General features: G+C 39.9%; 1 protein-coding gene across 1 annotated transcript in view; it reads left to right on the forward strand.

The window, feature by feature from the left end:
* The window catches only part of LOC126146787 (transformation/transcription domain-associated protein), a 508,296-nt gene that overhangs the window by 141,767 nt on the left and 348,832 nt on the right, over positions 1–17,697 (forward strand). Inside the window, exons 20-21 of the mRNA XM_049915647.1 lie at positions 7,407–7,504; positions 10,620–10,724. Coding sequence (XP_049771604.1) covers positions 7,407–7,504; positions 10,620–10,724 — 203 coding nt within the window. The remainder of the gene's footprint in view (positions 1–7,406; positions 7,505–10,619; positions 10,725–17,697) is intronic.

A 17,697-nucleotide genomic window follows, 5' to 3' on the forward strand; every position in this document is an offset into this window, starting at 1 on the left:
TCGGCACTCTCATTCTTCTTAGCGTCGCAATACTTTTCCATTTAGTGCCTACGGAATTTTGCCATGCTGTGTGGGCGTTGGAACAGCATACCCGAGGCCCAGTGAAACTATGTCTTCCAGGAGAGCCTCCTCGCTCCAGAAGGTGTTGCTCAGACCAGTGCCAAACTCCAACTACCACTGCTGAGCCCATTGTGCCGTGCAGTGCCCGTGCGCATTTTCCCGCGCTCGCCTGCCATCCACCTTTCACCGCTCCCTGACAGACCGAGTATTCACCCGAGGTTTTGCATTCTACGTATCTTAACACATTGCCTACGTATGGACCAGACGCACATTTACAATTCCAAACATCTTACAACAGTTTCAAAATTTGTTACATTTCAATTCTATCACAATATTACTTGACATTTGACGTAAACATTAATCTTCACATTGAAACTTGTTTACAGTTTTCTTAACACAATGGCATGAAACAAAAAGCAAATGAAATCAGAACATCAATTACACTAGTTTGCTGAAAAATCAGATGGAAAAAAAATTACTTATATGTACAATAGTACAGCATTGTTGTTGTTGTTACAGGTTGAGTAGTATGCTTTTAGAAAGTCAGTGAAAGTGATAACATATGATTCTGCTCTTTAGTTTTGTTGGGCCACGAGATTTTTGAGATTTAGTATTTGTGCTGGGCAGGAACTTCCATTTCTGAAAACTGCTTGGTAATCTCTAAGTTGGTGGTCGATTTTGGGTTCTGCTCTGTTTACTGAATAACTTGAATGAGATCCTCAAATAGATCTTTAGGTCTGTTTTGGACCCTTTCATATGAAGCAGATGCATGAAGGCCATCTGTCATTCATCTGGAATTCTTTCATGTATCATAAAGTATTCAGAGTATTCGGGAGAGACTATGACATTTCTATATTGATATTCTTCCAGAGTTCAGCTGTGATTCAGTTTTCTCCTGAGGCCATATAGATTTTGAGATTTCATAAAATTGTTCTTCGATGGTAGGTGGTTCCGTGTTAAGGTAGTTGTTGTTCAGGGGCATCCATTTTTTCAATGGATTCTTCACAGTTGAGCATTTTGAAATATTATGACACTGTTTTGCAGTTATCCCTGTTGCTGTGGACAAATTTTGGTTTTTATCATGAAGTGGTAGGGTTAGTGGTTTGTATTTGGTTATTTTATGTTTAAAAGTCTTGAAACCCCTTGCTCTGATTTTGATGGTTTTGTTTTGTCTTGGTTGATCTGAAAGAGGAGTTCATCTTCTTCAATTCTTTTGAGAATTTTGTTCACTAATTTCCTTGCTCTTGAAATGTTTTGTCTATTATGTTTGTTTTTCTCTGATTGTCATTATTGCCATTCCTTTCTTCTTAGTTTAATACACAAGAACTCATGCCTTTGAAAGTTACATGGTCGGTCACACGTTAAGCATTTCTGCATCTACATATGCATTTGCATGGATACTCTGCAAACCACACTTAAGTGCATGGCAGAGGGTTCATCGTACCACCCTCACAATAATTGTCTATTATTCGACTCTCAACATCGTGCAGAAAAAAATGAGCAGCTATATCTCCCTGTGCGAGTGATATACCTTTTTGTATTATGGTGATCATTTCTCCCTATGTAGGTCTGTGTCAACAATATATTTTCGCATTCAGAGGAGAAGGTTGGTTATCAAAATTTCATGTTAAGATCTCGCTGCATTGAGATATGTCTTTGTTTTAATTATGTCCACCCCAAATTTTGTATCACGTCTGCTGCATATTGACGTTAATGTTATGGGCCTGTAATTGAGTGTATTGCTCCTATTGCCTCTCTTGTTTGTTTGTTTGTTTGTTTGTTGTTGTTGTTGTTGTTGTTGTTGTTGTTGTCTTCAGTCCTGAGACTGGTTTAATGCAGCTCTCCATGCTACTCTATCCTGTGCAAGCTTCTTCATCTCCCAGTACTTACTGCAACCTACATCCTTCTGAATCTGCTTAGTGTTTTCATCTCTTGGTCTCCCTCTGCGATTTTTACCCTCCATGCTGCCCCCCAATGCTAAATTTGTGATCCCTTGATGCCTTAGAACATGTCCTACCAACCGGTCCCTCCTTCTTGTCAAGTTGTGCCATAAACTCCTCTTCTCCCCAATTCTATTGAATACCTCCTCATTAGTTATGTGATCTACCCATCTAATCTTCAGCATTCTTCTGTAGCACCACATTTTGGAAGCTTCTATTTTCTTCTTGTCTAAACTATTTATCGTCCATGTTTCACTTCCATACACAACTACACTCCATTATTGGTATGACCTGTGAAACTTTCTAGTCTTAGGTTACAGATCTTTTGTCAAGCGAGTGGTTGTATATGATAGTTAAGTGTGGAGCTATGACATCAGCATACTCTGAAAGGAACCTAATTTGTATACAGTCTGGGCTGGAAGACTTGATTTTATTAAGTGATTTAAGTTGTTGTACTGCTCTGAAGATATCTACCTCATAAGTTACTGATTATGGCAGCTGTTCTTTATGCAAATTCTGGAATATTTACTTTGTCTTCTTTGCCGAAGGAATTTTGGTAGGAAGTGTTAAGCAAATCTGCTTTGGCAGCACTGTCATCAATAATATTTCCATTCCTATCACGCAGAGAAGGCATTGAATTTGTCTTGCCGCTAGCATACTTTATGTACAGCTGAAATCTCTTTAGATTTTCTGCCAGATTTCAACACAAAATTTCGCTGTGGGAACTATTATAAGTGTGTCTCGTAGAAGTCCACAATAAATTTTGAATGTCTGTAAAAGTTCGCCAGTGTTGCGGATTTTGCTTTTGTTTAAATTTGGCATGCTTTTTATTTTTCATTGTTTCTTCAACAATATTCCGACCTGTTTTGTATACCATGGGGGATGGGCTCTGCTGTATGTTAATTTATTTGGTATAAATCTCCAATTGCTGTTGATACTGTTTTTGTGAATTCGAGCCACATCTGGTCTACACTTACATTGTTAATTTGGAAGGAGTAGAGTAGTTTCTCAGTAAGCACCAAGTGAATTTTTATCTGCCTTTTTGAATAGACATATTTTTTGTTTATTTTCTGAAGATTTTAGAATTACAGTATTCAGTCTCTCTATGACAAGCCTGTGTTCACTATTCCCTGTGTCCGTTTTGATGCACATTATTAGCCCAGGATTATTTTTTGCCAATAGGTCTAGTGTTTTTTCACAACTGTTTACTGTTTGAGTGGGCTCATGAACAATTGCTTGAAATAAATTTCAGACAATGCATTTAGCACACTTTTGGATGATGTTTTGTGGGTACCTTCGAATTTAAACATGTTTTTGCCAGCATGTTGATGGTAAATTGACATCACCACCAACTATGATTGCATGAGTTGGGTACTGAAATTAAACACAGGTTTTATTTGAACCGTTCAGCAATTGTATCATCTGAGTTGAGAGATTGGTAAAAGGATCCAATTGTTATTGCCCATTATTATTGCTCACACTCAACGAGCAGTCTGAAATATACCTAATATGTGTAAATTAGTATGTTTCTTTTCTTTTTTAATAATAAAACACTCATATTTTAGTATTTAAAATATTTATTTGCAGTACAAAACAATGAGTATATCTACATTGTCGATAATAACCTTAGAACAGTTAAAAATCGCTGATCCTCTAAGGCACTTACTAAGAAACTGAAAAAACAAGTATCTGTGTTTATCACTTATCACACTTCGCATAATATTACAGCATGTTCATTACACCAGATTTTTTGGCAATGATACAAGCCTTTTTTGTATTCCGATTTTTGCATTCTGAACAGAGTTGACATGTACCACAGGCTTTTTAAGCACCTGAAACATCAGTTTCATTGGTAAATCGTTTTATAGCATGCTGTAGAGGATAAGAAATTAGATTGTGCTCCTACATACCTCCCCTAGCCACGCCAAAATTCTTTCTTCTTATATATCCATGTACAAAAATACAAAATGTTGTTGTTCAGTGATTATATATATACTTAGCCATCATAAATAATAAAAAAAACCTGCATACTGACACGACAACAGTTCACACGGGTCAGGGGACATATGAAACACGGTACTGAGTGAACGAGAACCCTCTAGGCATTGTTCACAAAATGCTGAGTGTTTTAAAATTTCTGTGAACAAGATGATAATAGCATGAGTGCTAGTGGTTTAAGAAGTCTGTCACATTCTTCTGCCCACCAGCCATGTTTTTATCTTTGTTATGGGAGCTAGTCGTTTGGCTTTAGTTATTAGGACTTCTTTTATACGATTTCAGTTTTAGTTTTGCATGTCTTCTGTCACAAGGGGAAATGCTCATGAGCTTTAATCTCTTTTCTGGATTGTGTATTTTCCTTTTGGGGTTGTGGCTTGGTTTTGAGGATGATTTTTAGTTACATTTAAGAAGGTAGTGATAAGAATGTAGGTTGGCTGTTCTAAGGACTTTGACATTTTGTGTTTCTACATGGAACTTTTGTGCGATAGCCACGTGATACAGTTGGAATTTATCTAGATATGTGTTTGGAGAGATCCATGTTTTCTGTTTTAAAGGTACCTTTTTAAAGGGTGTGGATTTCAAGATAATACTGTTTGCTTTAAGATAATATTGCTTTCTTTGCATAGTTCTTTCATTTTAATGCCACTTGGGTTAGGTCTGTTATGTAATGGATAGTTTCCAACAATTTTTAGGGTTCCGTGCTTCATTTGGTAAAAATTGAACACTTCAGGATCACTTTGTCATCTGCCTGTCAAAACTCGAGAATGGGTAGACGTGCCAAGTTGAAATTTATGTCACATGCTGAAGTCCTATAGTTACTTGGCAGTGTAGTAAATGTAAGTTTCTAAGTCAATGCAATCAAAAGACGCAGCCATTTATGTCGCACATTTTGATCTCACAAATTCACTCATCAAAACCTAAACAGTACTTTTCATTGACCTAAAGTCACAAAAGTAGGCAAGCAGCAAACTTCCCGAGTAAAAGTAAAGGAATAATCCGAACATCATTAATCTCTCACCATATAGTGGACACACACACACACACACACACACACACACACACACACACACACACACACACACACACGGACCTGACCAGTCTCTTGCAGCTGAAAGTAGACTATGAGCAGCAGTGCGTAATGGGAGAGACAACAGGTTGGTGGGGGTAAGGAGGACACTGGAGTGGGGAGGGGGAGGGATAGCAGGGTAAGGATGGGGTACAGTAAAAGGCTGCTTGTGGGAGCATACAGGTACAAGGTGGGGAGAGGGTAAGGCAGCTAGGTGCAGTTTGGTGGTTAGGTGAACGGAGGGGGTGAGGGGGAGGGTTGCGGAAAAGGAGAGAAGTAAAAAGACTGAGGGTGTGTTGGTGGAATAGTGCAGTGTTGGAATGGGAACAGAGAAGGGGCTAGATGGGTAAGGACAATGACTAACGAAGGTTGAGGCCAGGAGGGTTATGGTTGTATAAAATATACTATAGGGAGAGTTCCCACCTGCACATTTCAGAAAAGCTGGTGTTGGTGGGAAGGATCCAGATGGCACAGACTGTGAAGCAGTCATTGAAATGAAGAATGTCAAGCTGAGCAGCATCCTCAGCAACGGGATGGTCCGGCTGTTTCTTAGCCACAGTTTGTCAGTGACCATCCAAGGGGACAGACAGCTTTTTGGTTGTCGTGCCCACGTAGAATGCAGCACAGTGCTTGCAACTTAGCTTGTAAATCACATGATTGGTAGCCCTGCCTTTGATGGGATAGCTGTTGTTAGTGACTGGACTGCAGTAGGTGGTGATGGGAAGATGTATAATACAGGTCTTGTGCCTAGGTTTATTACAGGGATATGAGCCATGAGGTTGGGGGCAGGGGTTGAGTAGGGATGGACGAGGATACTTTGTACGTTTGGTGGGCGGTTGAAAACCACTGTGGGAGGGGTGGGAAGGATAGTGCATAGGACATTTCCTCATTTCAGGGCATGACTAAAAATAGATGTTGAAACATTAGTGGAGAACTACCTCTCATTTGGATCCTCCCAACAACACCAGCTTTTCTGAACTGCGCAGATGGGATGTCTCCATGCAATATATCCTACATTCCTGTAACCCTCCTGACCTCAACCTTCGTTCGTCATTGTCCTTACCTACCTAGCCCCTTCTCTGTTCCCATTCCAGCTCTACACAGCCCTCTATTCCACCAACGCACCCTCAGTCTTTTTACTTCTCTCCCTTTCCGCTTCCCTCCCCCTCACCCCTTCCATCTGTATAACCTCCAGACTAAACCTAGTTGCGTTATCCTCTCTTCACCTCATTCCTGTATGTTCCCACAAGCAGCATTTTACCATCCCCCACACCTGGCCTGCTATTCTTACCTGTCCCCACCTTATCCCCACAACCTGGGTGCCTCTCCCATTGCGCGCTGCTGCTCGCGGTCTGGCTTCAGATGCCAAAGACTGTAGTCGTGTGAGAGTCAACTCTGTGTGTGTGTGTGTGTGCTGCTGCTCGCGGTCTGGCTTCAGATGCCAAAGACTGTAGTCGTGTGAGAGTCAACTCTGTGTGTGTGTGTGTGTGTGTGTGTGTGTGTGTGTGTGTGTGTGTGTGTGTGTCTGTCTGAAAGCTCACTTTCTGACAGTCTTTTTGTTGTGACTATCTATGACTCGGTATCTTCCCTATGAACATGGGCATAACTAAGTTTTTACAGAACTGTCAGAGTGCGAGTCGTCCTTGCATCTGATCTTTCTTTCTTCCTCCTCTTTTTCTTCTTCTTCTTCTTCTTCTTCTTTATTATTATTATTATTATTATTATTATTATTATTATTATTATTCCCCCCCTCCCTCCCTCCTTGGTCTCCGAAGTCCCCCAGTGTGGAAGAATTTGTGTTCCTGTGGAATTTTTTGCATGTCGTGTAGTTGGTCTTAAGAGTTTCACTTTTTCTGTTTTATTGTCTCCGTTTATACTCTAGCAGGTTTGAAAGTTAATATGGAGAATCTATCGGATGATTCAGAGTTGATAATGGAGTCCAAAATATTTTTGTTTACTTTGAAACACGTGTGTCAGCTTGTGCCTTGGACTGGACCCTTGCTTTTTGTAGGCGACACAAACCGAGCTTTTCTTGGAACCCATATGAACTTCCCTATGTTCTAGAATGGCTAGTCCAGCAAAGTATGTAGGAGAGTGTAAGATGTGTGTGTGGTGAGGAGAACTACTTGCAAATGCAAATCTGTGGGGGGAGAACATGCCGAGATTTGTATATTGATAGGTCAGTCAGTAAGACTGTAGCCCACAAAAGGCACGGTTCTGTTTTTGCATACATTTTTGATCTGTCGGGAACCTTCATCATTGAGTGCTTTGCAGGTAAGTTTGATTGTGATTTTGTTTTCCCTCAGAATTGTGTTTTGAGTAACACTTATCTGTTTTCACAGCTTCACAGAACAGAGTGTCAAGATAAATCCAATACAAGGTGTCCCGTATAAATGCCCTGATGCCAGATCCAGGGCAACTCATCAGACTGCTCTTACAGGTAACTGAATAATTTCTACTTAGCATTCGGAGGGAGATGATGCATGTATAAGAGAGTGGTTGTAAATGTTAGGAAAGGAAACTTGTAGTTTAACTTCGGTTGTTTGGGGGAGGAGACCAGACAGCGAGGTCATGGGTCTGGTTTAACTTTCTGAGGTATGGTGCAGAATGTACAAATATGCAAGTAGAAACATTCAACATTCTGTGTTTCTGTTTCACTTACTTTTTGTTCATATAGACAGTCTGTGGAAGAAACTAAAGCTTGAAAACTACAGATATTAACAACTCCACCAAATTTTTCATCACATTAGACAGGAAATGTTGAGTGTTTGTCATATGTTTTCTGTCAGATATGCTGCAACCAGTTAGTGGCTTTAGGTTACTGTGGAGTGATAAAATTGTATAGGGAAAGAAGTTCGCAAAGAGTAAATCGTAATGAAATTAGTAGTCACTACTGTAGGCACAGGTTCTATAACTTCATAATTGGGAATAAAGTTGCACAGAAGAATAATTGTATCACCTTTAACTGCAGGAAGTGCCCTTGTCATCAAGCCAACATCTTATAATCTTTTGACAAGCATTTCCTCACGTTCCATCGATCCAAACTATTTGCTCAAAATTAATGTCTTAATTTATGTCACAATGTGCCTATTTAGCTCACACTGTCAACAATTTATGGCCTGAAATAATTTGATATTTGTAAGTGAGACTTGTGACAACTAGCCCCAATGCTAGTTTACTGCAGTCTAAGGTTAATATTTGTGTGTTTGGTATGAAGCTTACCTAAAGTAGGAGTGCTCAGTAATGATGATAATTAAATATGTTATGCCGAATCGTGTCAGAGTGTTAGAAGCAACATTGTTTTATGCATTTATAAATATTTCTCTTCTTAACTAATGTATTTATTACTTAACTGCGGCAGTAATTTTCTGTGTTTTGCCTGATTCAGAAAGTCACTTTATTTTCTGTATTATTCACTTGAACTGTTCACATCACAATTACAATCAGTGGTTGAAAGAACTGGAAAGTTCACTTACGTTCCTTTCACAGGTTTCTTGATTTTGCACTTTCGGTTTGCATCTTTTGAACTTCACTTATGTCTGCTTCTCCAGCAGTTGAGCAATCTTGCTGACATTTCAGCAGGTTCTGTTTACTTTTTTCTTCTTTAAGTTTTGTAATGACTGTCTTCAGCCCTCTGATAACAAACTGTAAGCTACATAAGTGATCAGCTTTGTAATTTCGCCTTTACAATTGGCACACTCTTTATAAAACCAAAATTTATATTTCCACGGAGACACAAGCCTAATAAATTAGTAAAGTTGTTGAATTAAATTGTAGCTTGATGTCAAGATTTGTAGGGCAGTCAGGGAGATGAAGTATTGTAAGAACTGGAAAAAATATTTTCTCTGCTATATTTCAGAGTATAATGTGTAGCAAACAATTATTTGAAAGGCAGTACAATTTTAATTCAGTAAAAAAGTGAATCCACCAAGTAGCTTTGATTTTTGGAGAGGGCTTTTTTAAATGGTAGCAGGTCATTGGACAGAGCACTACAGGAGATGCAGGTATAAGCTCTCATCCCATAATTTTGAGAGATCTGACTGAGATCATGTTGGTTGGTTATCGGTCTGTAGGGTGGTAAGACTTAAGCCGCAACTGCGCAGAAAACTAAACTGTAGCCGAACTGTACTGGGTGTAACTGTAGCTATTTAACTACAAAATCAACCATCACAGCTGGTAAGATTTTTCTGGAATAAAATATGAAATCCTTTAACTTAATTTATTTGTCTTAGACAGTGGAAACATTCCTGACTGTGTCACACTAATTCCTTTGGTGATAAAAAAAAAAAAAATACCTACGGACTATTCAGCATTCCTATTCCAGTGAGATATTTCCCCCAGTGTGCTAATAAACACTTTATAATTTGCCTTTGCATTTTTATGGCTCACAGTCTAATGTGTACAGAATGTGGATTGAGAGTAGTTTGAAGAAAGCTGAAAATAATGAGAATTACCAGAAACGAGAATACCGAGAAACTTACCATCAAAACTGGTGTTCACGTAGTACAGGAAGTTAAGGAATTCTGCTACCAAGGCAGCAAAATAACCAACAGTGGATAGAGCAAGGACATAGAAAACAGACTAGCACTGGCAAGAAGGGCATGCCTCCTGGCCAAGAAAAGTCAACTACTATCAAACTAGACCTGGATTTGAGTGAAAAATTTCTGAAAATGTTCTTTTGGAGTGCAGCATTGTATGTTACTGAAACATGGACTATGGGAACACTGGATCAAAACAGGATTGAAGTATTTGACATGAGCTACAGAAGAATGTTGAAAACTAGGTGGATTCATATGGGTAAGGAATGATGTGATTCTCTGCAGAATTGGCAAGGAAAGGAATGTATGAGAAACACTGACAAGAAGAAGGGACAACATGATAGGACATGTGTTAAGACCTTAGGGAATAAATTCCATGGTACTAAAGGAAGCTGTAGAGAGTAGAAACTGTAGAGGGAGATGGTGATTGGAATACTTCCAGCAAAGAACAGAGGACATATGTTGCATAAGTGCTATTCTGAGATGAAAAGGTTGACATAGGAGAGGAGTTTTGGGTGGGCTGCATCAAACTAGTCAGAAGACTGATTATATCCCCCCTCCCCCAGACATGTTTGGAAGGAGATCAGAGGTACATGATACGTGATGATGAGGTAAATGATACGTGATCCAGGAAGTGGAGAAAACAACAGGCTGTCTTTGAAGAACATAAAGGCTCAAGGGTTATGGAGTTAACATAGCAACTGTGAATAATGGTTCTTTAATCTCACTTAAGTTTCTGGAAGTGGAATACAAAATTGTTTGCCTGTCAGGCATGCATTTAATAGTTGTAATCTGAAGTATCCCACATTGAAAAGGATGCTAACCAGTTGCTAAGTCAACTTTATAACTGTGTTCTGTGCCACGCTCTTGAAATTATTGTGCAGTAGCAGTGAAATAATGTTATTTCTGAATTGTATTATACAGCCAGAGTGATTACCTAGAACAAATGTTTTGAAAATGACGCCAAATATGTAAAAGGTGACACTGCAGCTCATTGTTTCTCTTTTTCCCACACAGCAATGTTGGTAGCTGCTGCAATAAAGGAACTTCGCTCGCATGTTCTGCAGACACTTTTGTTCGTGATCAGTCACTACACGATGGTTGCAATATCTCAGCAAGCAGGTAAGGCAAATGTTTCTATGAATTAGCTGCTGAGTTCATTTCATTACTTTGATTATGTGCAGACTAACAACTCATATGTCTCTCTTCAGTACGTGTAAGAATTCAGTGTATGTAAATGCCAAATTTCTTGATGAATTTCGCTCGAGAAATTCTTCTGTTATCAACTGACAAATAACTTCATTTGATTTATATAAATTTATTACTTGAAGAAAAAATTCTTAGATATCACACCAGATGAGTGTCAAAATGGCACGATGTTTTGACATCAAATCAAGACTGTCATCAGGTAATCAGATGAGGTGACATGCTCTCAGCTTGTCTGTTTCACATATATTGTTTATACCTCCCCTGATCACCTTCTGCTACTGGTGTGTGGCCAGAAATTGATCTTTGTGTATGGTGTGAAATGTGCAATGATGTTATTTGCTTTACTGATAGCATATCTATTGTCCCATTTAATAAAATTTTCTGAAAGACACATTTTCACAGCCTCTTTTGATGACACTGTACCAATAGGAGGCAGCCTGCACCATGATTTTTGTATTCATACTGTTGACTGTCTTGCGTCAACTCAGTGTTGACAGTGGTGCAACCTTTCTTCAACCAGGAAACAGTCATTTTTAATGGTGAACTTTGATTCTCCTCCAAGACAGTCCAGATCTGTCCTTTATACATCCAGTGATTGACCAGCAACATGCATCCATATAAATAAAAATGTAAATGTTCATTTGTTCAGAATTGTGTATCTCTGGAAGTTCTTCACTGATAGCTTTGAAATTATGGCACAATAATTCATTTGAATACACACATTTTTATGTACTACTGGAATGCCCCAAACTTGTGCGCACACTCATCTGCTCTCTCTCTCTCTCTCTCTCTCTGTCTCTCTGTCTGTCTGTCTGTCTGTCTGTCTCTGACTGTTGCTGGCCACATGTTTCTGTGTCTCAGTCTGATTAAATGGAAAAGAAAAAGCATACATTTCTAATATGTATGAGAAATGAATGTGTCACAATCTCCTTCACCCCCTTTCTCATCCTTCCACTCTCTCTGTACATCACCTCCTCCCCCGCGTCTGCATCCATATTCTTCTCCTTCCCTCTGTCTCCACTCCTTCTGCCCCCCCCCCCCCCTCCCCCCTATTTCTACTGTCTTTACTCGAATCTAAGCCGCACCTGAAAAATGAGACACGAAATCAAGGAAAAAAAAGTTTCCTGAATCTAAGCCTCACCTGAAATTTGAGACTCGAAATTCAAGGGGAGAGAAAAGTTTTAGGCCACACCTCCAAATCGAAACAAAGTTGGTCCATAGGTTGAATGAATGACGATAAAGCTACAGTAGTTTGGTTCGAGTCGTAAGCTTAGAAGTTAAGCTTTACCAGGTAGCCATTGCTGTGCGTCAGGCGCTCCATCCGTATTTATACGGGTACCCTTCCTTTTTCACGTGCTTCGTCTGGTTTGAATTGATTGCTTATTTTTATTTGATCTGATAAGTGCCGTTCTCTTTGTTATAGGTGTTTGTCACTCTTAAGCTGAAAATGCATTACTGTATTGTGCCATGCATTGTTTGTCGCATTCTGATAATGAGTGTTTACGGCCTGTCACTGCTCGCTTGCTTTTGCGAAACAATGGCAAGAGACTGCTATTTGTTGTTATGCTGCTGCTTTCTTTGATAATGATCAACAAGAACCAAATAATAGACTGCATATGATAGATGTTCTGAATGAGAGTTTAGCAAAAATTTTTCTCCGTTTGAAAATCTTTACTGACACCGATTTAGTACATTACATTCTGCAAAAAATCTAGTCAATAGCCGTGCTTCATTTCTGACTGTATCACTGTTAGGCATAAGAATAATATGAATATAAACATGACATTATATGTATATTCTTCCGTGTTTACTGTCGTCTCACTCTAGTTTTGTAGTTTATTAGGCAGACAGGATTTAAAACACGAAAGAATACATGGCAAAATGTTTATATTCGTATTATTCTTATGGTGAAGAGAATACTGCATGTGATTAACAATTCATAAAAGTTCCTATTAGCAACCATCTCTTCTCACAGGTAGGAAAAAATACAGAATGTAGAGTTGGCCATATTGACAAACATCCCAAACAGTCTTGCCAGTTGGATTTTCGTAGTACATTGAAATGCTGCTACGTTCGAAGATGAACAATACGGAATTTGTATTTACTTCGTTGGATAATGTATGAAAATTCAGTGGTCTAAACTCGGGCCGGAGAAAAAAATTCGCCTTCCACCTTTTTCTTTTTTTTAATTACTGATGCAGAGGTTTTGGCGCCAGTATTTATCTTTGTGCCTGCAAAGCATACCTGTGTAGCGCTACATATATTCGACGGCAGAAGTTAGTTGTGGCAGCACCTACCAACATTTTCAGAACTTCTGCTTACTGTGCACTCGATTCCAAAAACCGGAAAAAAAGTGCGGCTTAGATTCGAGTAAATACGGTATATCCCATCTCCTCCCACCCCCTTTCTGCATCAGTCTTCTCCATGCCCTCTCTCCACTCCCCCCGCCCCCCCCCCCAATTTCTGTATCCCATCTCCTCCCACCCCCTTTCTGCATCAATCTCCTCCATGCCCTCTCTCCATGACCTTCTCCTCCTTACCACTTTCTATGTTGTTTGCTCCCACCCCTACTAAGCAATGTGGCACAGTGGTTAGCACAATGGATTCGCTTTTGGGAAGACTATGGTTCAAACCCACGTCTGACCATCCAGATTGAAGTTTACTGTGATTTCTCTAAATCGCTTCAGGCAAATGCCGGGATGGTTCCTTTTAAAGGGCATGGCTGATTTTCTTGCCTAATCCAAAGTTGCACTCAGTATCTAATGACCTCACTGTCAATGAGATGTTAAACACTAACCACCTCCTCCTCCAGGGGCAACATTCCCAGCCAACTCCCCCCCCCCTCCCCTCCCCTCTCTCCCTCTGACCTTGAGTCTTGTTTAATCTTGTTACAAATTCAGATTCTGTATTAGTGTTCTAATCATAAGCCATAAATACAATTTTTCTGTTTGCTAACAACATCCCCACCCCCACACACACAGATACCCCACCCCCCACACACAGATATATGTTAACAATGTTCCCCTTACATATTAAATGTTTATTTATGTGAGGAGTGTTAAATATGTACTGTGACTTCTTATTTTTTGACCAATTTTGGTTGAAAACAATGCGAAATTTGCTCTGGAACGTGGTGGGATATTGCCGCTTCAGCCCCTATAGTTTCATGAAGTTGAGATAGATGGTGTTACTATATGTATCTCTCAAAAAGGCATCTTTATTTAATTGGATAGATAAAAAAATCTACTCACCAAGTGGCAGGAGGACACACACATAAAAAATGGTTGTAATTGGCAAGCTTTCAGAGCCAATGTGTCCTTCCTTAGGCAGAAGTGTTGAAGGGGAAGGAAAAGTACTGGGAAGGTCTAAGAAAAGGGGTAGATTTCGAGAAAGTAACCCAGAACCATGTGTAAGGGGAGACTGTACATAACAGAGGTGGGAGGGGAGTAGTTAAAAATAGACGGGAGAGACAATGAAAGATGTAGAAAGCTGAAACAGAGTGAAGCAAAGAGTAGTTGACAGTGAAGAAATGCTCAGACAGAACAAATTAACATAAATTAAGACCAGATGGATGGTGAGAACCAAGGACATGTTGTAGTGCTAGTTCCCACCTCTGGAGTTCTGAGAAACTGGTGTTTGGGGGAAGAATCCAGATGGTGCATGTGGTGAAACAGTCACCGAGGTCACAAATGTCATGTTGTAGAGCATGCTCTGCAACAGGATATTGCAAGTTTCCTGTGCCCATCCATCCTAATTGATAATTTTGTGGTTGTCGACGTAGAAGGCTAAACAGTGTTTACATAACAGCTGGTATATGATGTGTCATTTTACGGGTGGCTCTCTCTTAGGTAGTATATGTTTTGCCAGTTACAGGGCTGTTATAGGTGGTGGTAGGAGAGTGCATAAGGCAAGTCTTGCAGTGGGGATACTCACAGGGGTAGGAGCCATAGGGTAGCAAGATGGGTGCAGAAGAAGCTTAGGGTCTGACAAGAATATTTCCGAGATTGGGAAGGCAACGGAAAACTATTCTAGGTGTGGTGGTTCAATCCCATCTGCATTGTTACTTTGTGCCAGGAAGGGCTCTCAACAAGTGAAGTGTCCAGGCATCTCGGAGAGAACCAAAGCGATGTTGTTCAGACATGGAGGAGATACTGAGAGACAGGAACTGTAGATGACATGCCTCACTCAGGCTGCCCAAGGGCTACTACTGCAGTGGATGACTGCTATCTACGGATTATGGCTCGGAGGAACCCTGACACCAACACCACCATGTTGAATAATGCTTTTCGTGCAGCCACAGGACGTCTTGTTACAACTCAAACTGTGCAACCTCACTCCCAACATCCATGGCGAGGTCCATCTTTGCAACCACGACACCATGCAGCGTGGTACAGATGAGCCCAACAACATGTCGAATGGACCGCTCAGGATTGGCATCACCTTCTCTTCACTGATGAGTGTTGCACATGCCTTCAACCAGACAATCGTCGGAGGTATGTTTGGAGGCAACCGGGTCAGGGTGAACGCCTTAGGCACACTGTCCAGTGAGTGCAGCAAGGTGGATGTTCCCTAATGTTTTGGGTTGGCATTGTGTGGGGCCGACATATGCCACTGGTGGTCATGGAAGGCATCGTAACGGCTGTACGATATGTGAATGACATCCTCCAACTGATAGTGCAACCATATTGGCGAGGAATTGTATTCATGGACGACAATTCACGCCCCCATCATGCACATCTTGTGAATGACTTCCTTCAGGACAATGTCATCGCTCGACTAGAGTGGTCAGCGTGTTCTGCAGACATGAAACCTATCAAACATGCCTGGGACAAATTGATAAGGCCTATTTATGGACAATGTGACCCACCAACCACTCTGAGGGATCAATGCCGAATCGCCATTGACAAATGGGAGAATCTGGACCAACAGTGCCTTGATGAACTTGTGGATAGTATGCCATGACGAAAACAGACATGCATCAATGCAAGAGGACGTGCTACTGGGTATTAGAGGTTCCAGTGTGTACAGCAATTTGGACCGCCACCACCTCCGAAGGTCTCGCTGTATGGTGGTACAACACGCCATGTGTGGTTTTCATCAGCAATAGAAAGGGCAGAACTATGTTAATGTTGCTCTCTATTCCAATTTTCTGTATGTTCCAGAACTCTCGGAACCAAGGTGATGCAAAACTGTTTTTGATGTGTGTGTATATATAATATAGAATGACACATGAAATATATGAAAGGGATACATTGTTACAAAAAATCTTAAAGATTATTAGATCAATTTACTTCCACACACACACACACACACACACACACACACACACACACACACACACAATATAACACTGCTTTTACATTCCCAGAATTAATATTTTCTCGTTATTTACAACATTTTTTATTGTTCCCATCAAATTTCCTATACTAACAATGTCAGTTCAACCCAATTTTGCATTAACATGTCCATAATTTTCCTATGATTTACACTTTATGATCAATGCTTTTAGTGTGACATAAAATGACAGCATGGTGTTGGCCTTCAAATAGTGTTAACAAATATTACAAGGTTAAGTACTTGACCCGAGGATGCTGTACTCAGCAGATCTGAATTGTTAAGTAGCAACAATTTGTGGTTTATCTCCTGCCGCTGCCCCTCAGCAGTGTGGCTGATAGGAGGAACTAGGTTTGTTCGAAGAAAGGTATCATAACTGATTAAAACTGTTTTCAAAGTGTCTCTAACTCTCTATTGTGCATGCGGAGTTTTGTGATCATGGCACCTTTGTGTTGCTCAGACCCATATTTTGCGCATTTTGGTGTTTGGCCACATGTAGCACTACTTGACACCTTTGGTCAGTAATGTTATTCCAACCTCCTTGCCTTTGCTCTCACTTTGTGTTTCTCAAATGTTTCTGGTTTAAATAGTAAAATGCTGTACATATTTCTCATGCTTAGCAGTAAATATTTTGAGAATTTGTTGTTGTCAGGTGCAAATATTTACGTAAGTATTTCTCGTAATGTTTCACAAACAAACAATGTAAATGATGGTTTGTGTTTGTGTGTGTGTGTGTGTATTTTCCTACATAATGGAGGAAGCAGACTATCGTATAACATCAAAAAGACAACTACTCTGCAAGAGGTGCAGAACAATGTATATGCAGACATCACACAAAATACTTATGTAAGTATTTGCATTTGGCAATGAGAATAAATCCTTGAACCGCATTGTGCTAAGCATGGAAAAATTTCGTAAATAGTGCAGTGTTTCATCATTTAAATAATTAATGACAGTTGCAGGCTTCCCAGAAACACTGATAATGATGAATAAAACTAACTCAAATGTTTCTAATTCTCAGATGCTTACCAGTTACAGTTATGCCAGCGGCTAAATGTAATACAAAATCAAATAACCTTTATTGGATAATAAACAAATCTGTGACGTGTATTTTGATGACTAATATGTGCATATATTGTACAAAAACTACGAAAATGCAGGGGAGGGCGGCAGGGGTAGATCATAAATGTTAACTTCTACCACATAAAAAGTTATATCTCACATGTTACATTGGCCTTTTTTATTTTCATGAAAAATAGTCCCTTGAAGAATGTAAAAGCAGGTTCTCTCTCTCTCTCTGTCTCTCTCTCACACTGTGTGTGTGTGTGTGTGTGTGTGTGTGTTTGTGTAAGAAAGATAGTGAAATATTGATAGCAAGCAGCAAACTTGTATTATGGCTTACAGTTATAATACTACTACAGAATTTGAATTTGCAATAACAATAAACAAGACTCAAGGTCAGAGAGAGAGAGAGTGGGGGGGGGGAGGGGGGGGAGAAAGATATGGTTAGAGGTGTGGGTGGAAATAGACGTAGAGTGTGAAAAGGTGTAGT

This window comes from Schistocerca cancellata, chromosome 1, assembly GCF_023864275.1.
Source record: "Schistocerca cancellata isolate TAMUIC-IGC-003103 chromosome 1, iqSchCanc2.1, whole genome shotgun sequence".
NCBI classification, from domain to species: domain Eukaryota; kingdom Metazoa; phylum Arthropoda; class Insecta; order Orthoptera; family Acrididae; genus Schistocerca; species Schistocerca cancellata.